The 8,078-nt window shown below is 40.7% G+C and overlaps 1 protein-coding gene across 1 annotated transcript in view; it reads left to right on the top strand.

Moving 5' to 3' along the window:
• LOC307240638 (uncharacterized protein) overlaps window positions 1-5,269 on the top strand; it is a gene marked incomplete at both ends in the record, with an annotated part of 16,124 nt that extends 10,855 nt beyond the window's left edge. The window contains 5 exons of the mRNA XM_080014476.1: window positions 1-168; window positions 2,786-2,918; window positions 3,831-3,996; window positions 4,610-4,711; window positions 4,958-5,269. The exon at window positions 1-168 is cut by the window's left edge and continues 1 nt beyond it. Coding sequence (XP_079870602.1) covers window positions 1-168; window positions 2,786-2,918; window positions 3,831-3,996; window positions 4,610-4,711; window positions 4,958-5,269 — 881 coding nt within the window. The remainder of the gene's footprint in view (window positions 169-2,785; window positions 2,919-3,830; window positions 3,997-4,609; window positions 4,712-4,957) is intronic.
• Window positions 5,270-8,078: the final 2,809 nt, after the last annotated feature.

Genomic DNA, 8,078 nt, shown 5'->3' with positions numbered 1-8,078 from the left:
TGATAGACGGCTGGGCGGTGTCCCTGACTCCCCCTCAGCAGCTCAGCTCGTGGAGGGCCCACCTGCAGGGCGTGGTCAGCGTGGAGCTTGTGGAGTCGCTGCAGCTGCTCATCAGCGCCGGCTGCGACCGCAACGTGCGGCTCTGGACGCTCGCCGGCTCCTCCGTGGGTCAGTGCCTGGCACCGGTGCATGCTGGGTAAAGGCATGTGGCGTAGCAAGGGCTTCCAGTGGCGTATGTAGTGGAGGGAGGTTGCTTCAAGACACGTCTCTGTGGAGTTGAGCTGTGTTGGGAGGAATATTTGTAATAATATAATAACCGCTGTTTTTACCTATTACATGTGGATACATGTTATATTTTCATGAATTATATCATTTTACTTTTTTAATTATATATTCTAAATATATATCATCTTTTAACTATTAATGATACAATCAAATTGGGTTTTGAGCTTTTATCTATATTTATTTATCTATTTATATATATATATATATATATATATTTATATATTATCTATTTATTCATGTAAATATGAATATACAGCGATCAGCCACAACATTTAAACCACCTGCCTAAGCAGCTCTGACCTGCCTAATGTTCAGGAAGGTGGTACATCCACATGAACGCCAGCACCAAGGTTTCCCAACGGAACATTGTCCAGAGTGTCACACTGCCCTCCTCCCATAATGCATCCTGGTGCCATCTGCTCCCCAGGTTAACAACACGCACCCACCCATCCACATGATGTAGAAGAAAAGGTGATTCATCAGACCTCCACCTTCTTCCATGGCTCCACGGTCCAGTTGTGACGCTCACGTGTCCATTGTAGGTGCTTTCAGGGGTGGACAGGGGTCAGCATGGACACTGTGAGCTCCCATACGCAGCAAGCTGCCATGCACTGTGTGTTCTACACCTTTCTATCATAGCAACATTCACTGTTTCAACACTTTGTGCTGCAGTAGTTCTACTGTGGCATCGAACCAGACGGACTAGACCTGGCTCCCCACGTGCATCAATGAGCCTTGGGCCCTGTGACCCTGTCGCCGGTTCAGCGCTCGTCCTTCCTTGGACACTTTTGGTAGTAACCACTGCACAGAGGAAACAGCCACAAGACCTGTGCTTGTGGAGATGCTCTGACCCAGTCGTCCAGCATCACAATGTGCTCCTTGTCAAAGTGGCTCAGATCCTTACGCTGCTTCAACACATCAACTTCAACAACTCACTCTTCACCTGCTGCCTCATATATATATATCATATAAAACACTATGTATAATAATAATAATGTATAACAGTATATATATAATAATATGTAACACTATATATATATATATATATATATATATATATATATATATATATAATATAATATATAACAGTATATATATATATATATAATAATATATAACACTATATATATATATATAATATATAATACTATATATATATAATAATATATAACACTATATATATATATAATAATATATAACACTATATATATATATATATAATATATAATACTATATATATATAATAATATATAACACTATATATGTAATAATAATATATAACACTATATATATATTACAATAATAAATAACACTATAATAATAATAATAATAATAATAATAATATATAACAGTATATATATATAATAAAATATAACAGTTTATATATATTATAATAATATATAACAGTATATATATATTAATAATAATAAATAACAGTATATATAACAAAAATAATAATAATAATAAAAAATAACAGTATATATATAATAATATCGAACAGTGTATATATAATAATAATAATATATAACAGTATATGTATAATAATATATAGCAGTATATATACTGTATAATAATAATATATAACACTATATATAATAATATATAACAGTAGATATACTATATAATAATGATACACAGTGGTACCTGGACCTACCACTGCATCTACAGTACTGACCACTAATCCAAGACACCAGCGGTGATAGTCACCAACATATCGATTGACTTGTGACCGACTGCTCCAAGATACGAGCGTGGAAATGTGCAGCTGGCCAGTCAACAGCCAGTCAGTCAGTCAGTCAGTCAGTCATTCAGCGGGCGACCTACATGGTGTGTGCAGGTAGTTAGTGGCTTATGGATACTTTTTTGATATTTACTGTGTATTTTCTGTGTATTTCGTTTATTTTCACCTTCATGATGAGTCCTAAGAAGAAGTACGATGGAAAAAGAAAAAGGCAACGACTCCCATTGAAACTCAGAAGGAAATCAAAGAGAAATATGAGCCTGGTGTTATGGGAAAAATTGCTTGGACTTACGACTGGAACTGGTTCTATAAGAACGGTGGTATGTCAATACCACCGTTCTTATAGAACCAGTTCCAGTGGTGAGTGGAGGTACCGCTGTGCAGTATATACAGTATATAATAATAATAATAATAATAATAATGTATCACAGCCCTTGACCCCTTGAGGTGCCACTGGAACCCGATGATCAATGTTATTCATCTGTCAGAGGTTTTAATGTTGTGGCTGCTCGCTGTGAACTCCTTCTTCCTCCAGAATGTGAATTGTTGGTACAGAGGTTCAGATTTATTATTTAGGGTTAATTTGTTTTGTATATTGGCACATGTCAATTTTTTCTTTTTCTGACTTTAATTATTATTTTGTTATTTGTGTACTGCTATAACACTATCTATCTATCTATCTATCTATCTGTCTGTCTGTCTGTCTGTCTGTCTGTCTGTCCGTCTCTGTCCGTCCGTCCGTCCGTCTCCCCCCTGCAGGGACGTTTGGTCAGGTCCTGTGGAGCGTCACGGAGCCAGATGTTCTGCCCAGAGAGCTTCCCCGGGATCTGCGCAAGGTGGCGTCCTACCAGACGCTGAAGGTCCTGAACCAGGGCTCCATGCCGCACTGGGTGTCAGTATGAGAAACCTGTTACACTTCACTAGGTGTACTGGAGCTTTTTCACAACATCGGGGCTCGTGCATCCTGATTACTATTTATAATAAAATACTACAGGTGCATCATAGTCATTTACAAGGATTTGGAGCTGATGGATCATTGATCAGCGGTTTGATGGATCTGGTCCCTGATTATAAACAAAACAAAACTAGTTAAATATAACTAGTAATAATGTAACTCTGTTAGAAAAAATAGAGTCAATTGTCTAGATATTTGCTTTGAAATATAATGAAGTGAAAGTTGAAAATCCCAAAAGTTGAAAAAGGTACAGTAGAGAAGAACTACTTTCCTTTACTTTCTGTACTTTCCACCACTGCTCTCTGGGAGCTGCTCTCACAAATCAGAGTTTGCAATGTTCTCAGCCAATCACGTTGCATCTGTTGGTGACGTAATTAATGCCTTTATTTCTGTGTTTTACCATTTTTACCATTTTTATTTCTGTGTTTTACCATTTGTCTATGGCGGACAAAGCACTGCACCACCTAGTGGATGTATTAGACATTGCAAGTGTACAATCACTTAACATAAGAAAACACAGGTGTGTGTGTGTGTGTGTGTGTGTGTGTGTGTGTGTGTGTGTGTGTGTGTGTGTGTGTGTGTGTGTAAATTCCCTTTCTAACAAAGTTGTAATTATTTCATAGGTTTAGCAGCTTGTATGTTCTCACACTTACACACATATTGCACTAGTTAACAGTTACATATATAGTGTGTAAATATGACATTTCTCTATCTTCTCTTATCTTATTATATTATCTTATTATCTTGTCTTATCTTCTCTTATCTTATTATCTTGTGTTATGATCTTATCTTATCCTCTTATCTTCTTCTCTTCTCTTATCTTGTGTTTTGTGCCCGGTGCCCTCTAAGCTGTGCGAAGCGCATCGTTCAGAAGCTGAGCCAGCAGAAGAAGCAGATCGCCGCCCTGTCTGTGTCCGGTTCTGACCAGGTCCGAACTGACCCCCGCATCACCGAGTACAGCGAGGAGGAGGTGGAGGAGACCTGGGAGAGGTGGAGGCAAGAGCAGGAGACCCAGGTGGAGAAAGGACACACACATACACACACATACTGTACATACATACGTACATACATACATACATACATACGTACATATGTACGTACATACATACATACATACATACCTACATACATACATACATACATACATACATACGTACATATAACATACATACACACATGCATACATACACACATGCATACATACATACATACATATATACATACATACATACATACATACATACGTACGTACATATAACATACAAACATACATACATACATACATACATACATACATACATGCTACACATACATGGTGATATTTTGTCATAATATTGATATTGTGAATATCCACCTTACCAGTGTGTAAATATGTTATGAAAGCACCATTAATAATGCCCCCAAATATCATCAAATTATCCCACTTTGTGGTGCTCAACAATAAAAAGATGAGGGATATTTTGTTCAAGTTCAAGTTCAAGAGATTATTTGTCACATACATATACATACGGTCATACATATGTGTTGTCAGTATCATGTCTTTATGCATGTTTTTTATGAAGGAATGAATAAATGAAGAATACACAGTCTGCCCCATCGTGGTTTAAATCCCTGCACGCTCTTTCCAGACCAGCGTCTTTCTGTGCACCGCGCATGACCAGAAGATCCCACATCAGCTGGTCGACCCCCATCCCAAACCCAAAGCGCTCCACTTCTGCAGCCAAGGAAAGGTGAGCGTGACAAAGGAGCTGGCTCTGCGCACCCCGGTTCAACCGCTGCTCTCAGCCATTCTCTGGATTATGGATACTGTAGTGACTGTGCCATTACCATTATTATATTTTCGTATAATAATCCTCGTTTTAAATATGTGTTTTCAAAAAGGAATGGTCATGTAATGTAAAGCAGAGAAGGTTGTTTGTTATATTCTTATTATCATTATTATTATTGTTATTACATTCGTCTCTCTCCCTCTGTAGCTGCAGATCTTCATCTCCATGCCGTGTGCCTCCCTGCTGCCGGACGTCATCCCCGAGCTCCCAGGCGTTCTGAAGGAGAAGACCAGCAGGCGTCCACACCACCACCACCACCACCACCACCACCACCACCACAACCACCACAACCACAACCACCACCCGGGCAAGCACCCACATGCACATGCCCCACATGGGGCCCCTCACGGGCCCCTCCATGGGACCCCACATGGACCCCCACACGGGCCCCTCCATGGGACTCCACATGGACCCCCCCATGGGACCTTGCACGGGCCTCCGCACGGGCCCCCACACTAGGCCGCGATCTACGAGGTGTAGTCAGTTTTCTAGCTATAGATCACATTCAGATGCAATTTAGCAAAAATAGCATCAGATCTATAATAAAAATAATAAGGATAATAATAAATTGTATTTGTCAACTTTTTCTGAGCCTGAGAACAGCACTGCCTGGTCTGAGATTTGGAAGAGACATAGTTCTGCTCCCCTCCACATTTTCAAATATTTGTATTTGTATTATTGTTTGAATGATAGATAATAACAAATTAATCATATATATTTTTAAATTCTAAAAACAAATTATTCATGTATTATTATTTATAATAATGATAATAACAAAAAATGTGTTTTTAATGTGGTGCAAAGTGAATTAAACCAATTTTTTTTTACAATTATTTATTGGGAAAAAAATATTTTACAGAAAAGAACAGAATGAGATGCGGAAGAAGGAAAAGCAAATGCAGAGAAAGAGGGGAAATATGGATGAATAAGTCAATGAATAGAAAGATAAATGAAGTAAAAAAAAAAAAAGAGAAATGGGTATGCAACGTTTGTGCGTTTGGGATGCCGGCCATTTAGAGGTAGTTGCCAAGTTTTCATCATGTGATCGTTGAGAGACAATGATCCTTTCGAATTATAATCCATATTTCAATATTGTCACTGGTTTCAACATTTTTTTTTCAACCATGAGTAAATGAGAGCGCCAGTATAAGTCATTGTCCTCAGCAGAAGTTTCTAAACATTATTTTTCTTAACTGATGTGTTGACATGGGGGCAACCAGACCACACAAGGGGGTTGCTGGGGGCAACCTGGCCCTGGGATGCCTCGGTTCGAATACTAATACTATACATCAATTCTAGGGTATTCTGAAATCACCTTGAACTTTGCTGCTCATCTGTCCTCTGTTCAGCTCCTCCAAACTCCTCTCCTCCTCCCTTTTCTCTTCCTCCCGTTTGCTTCCCAGGAAACCGACCCCGTCCTCTCTGTCCGCCGGGCGCCAACCAACCGCAGATTTCTCCCCCTCGCAGGGCTGTGTTGGGACTCAGGGTGTTGAGCTGTTGCCCTCTGTCCTCATATCGTTCTGAAATAACAACACACGCAGATGAAACGTGGGCGTGTCCTGTAGGGGGCGGCGGTGAGCAGCACACGTCCACCCCTCTGATAGCAGGGAGGCCTTTAGGGACAGGGGCTCTAAGCCACTGGCCCGGGGGCCACATCCGGCACGCGGGACAGTTTAATACGGCCCGCTGCTTGATTCTAAAAAAGATAATAAAATCTGTAACAAATCAGCTTTTCGTTGATGCTGCAGATACAGCACATTCCATAATTCTATTAAAGTGCCAATCTGGACGATTTGACTTTAAATCACATGTCTACTAACGCCGAATGAGGAAACACAAAGGTGACTGAGCCTCTGGCCACCGATGAAAGCCCTTCATTTGCAGCCTTCTGAGTATTAAGAAGCGGGCGTCTGTGGCGACTTCCCCGCCATGGTTCCAAGTCCATGCATCCAAGTCCATGCATCCAAGTCCATGCATCCAAGTCCATGCATCCAAGTCCATGCATCCAAGTCCATGCATCCAAGTCCATGCATCCAAGTCCATGCATCCAAGTCCATGCATCCAAGTCCATGCATCCAAGTCCATGCATTCAAGTCCATGCATTCAAGTCCATGCATCCAAGTCCATGCATCCAAGTCCATGCATCCAAGTCCATGCATTCAAGTCCATACATCCAAGTCCATGCATCCAAGTCCATGCATCCAAGTCCATACATCCAAGTCCATACATCCAAGTCCATGCATCCAAGTCCATGCATCCAAGTCCATACATCCAAGTCCATGCATCCATCCGGACTGGAGACCTCCAACTGTTCTGGAGGCGTGGCCCGTCACTACCACCTGACTGACACGGATCCCTGGGAACGCACCTGCAATTACTGCTTTCCGCCATAGGTGCCGCCAGAACCACCATTACCACTTAAACTTGACATCATTTTGATTTCGAACGCGGCAGTTATTACTTTTCGTCGGTGTGACGACACCGTAGCGTTCAACGCGTCGTTCTGGTTCCTATGGCGTCATTTAAATGGGGACGCGAAGCCGGCGTCGCGTCGCTGGAGCAGGCCGCCATGTTGGAGGATCACTCACATCGACCGTGAGCGTCGTGTTGGGCTTACAAGGCGTTTAGAAGCCTTGTTGGGCCAAGAAGCGGCCACAGCAACCAGGCAGCCATCTTGTGTGAAAGCCCCGGGCCTTCTTTCTCTCTCTCCCTTTCTCCATTTTTGTACATTTCTTGAATTTTAACCGTTTCTCTATGATCCTCAAAAAATGGCGACGTCCATAGCAACCGTCAAACTTCACATCCCCCATTCTCATCGTTACTTTATTCCTTTAAAAAGAGAGAAATGACAAAAACTAGACGTACTAAGTTACTAAAGTTACATGGTAGATATACACAATTAAAAGGGTATGTACAACTCGGGATGCAACTAATTTGGATTAAAAAAAAACAGTACCCTTAGTATGGGTAAGAGAAAATGTTTTTACAAAACTTTCATATAAATACATTTAAATTAAATAATGAAAATTACTTGTTTGGGTCAAAGCAGAATTATTGAAATAAAAACAATTGAAGACAACGTCTCTTCTTTTCCTTCATGTTGCATTCACGTAGTATGGGAATTGCGCGTTGAACGATTTCCTTGCCGGATTTGCCTCATCTAAAATACATCACACAGCCACAATAAACAGCAAAAGTAAATAATATTTCAATAATTATCCAGCACCGCCATTTGGGCGTTTTTTGTTTGTTCTTTTAAATCAGATCT

This window comes from Zeus faber, assembly GCF_960531495.2.
Source record: "Zeus faber genome assembly, chromosome: 15".
NCBI classification, from domain to species: domain Eukaryota; kingdom Metazoa; phylum Chordata; class Actinopteri; order Zeiformes; family Zeidae; genus Zeus; species Zeus faber.
The sequence above is the reverse complement of the archived record's forward strand: the minus strand, read 5'-3'. Positions and strand labels throughout refer to the sequence as shown.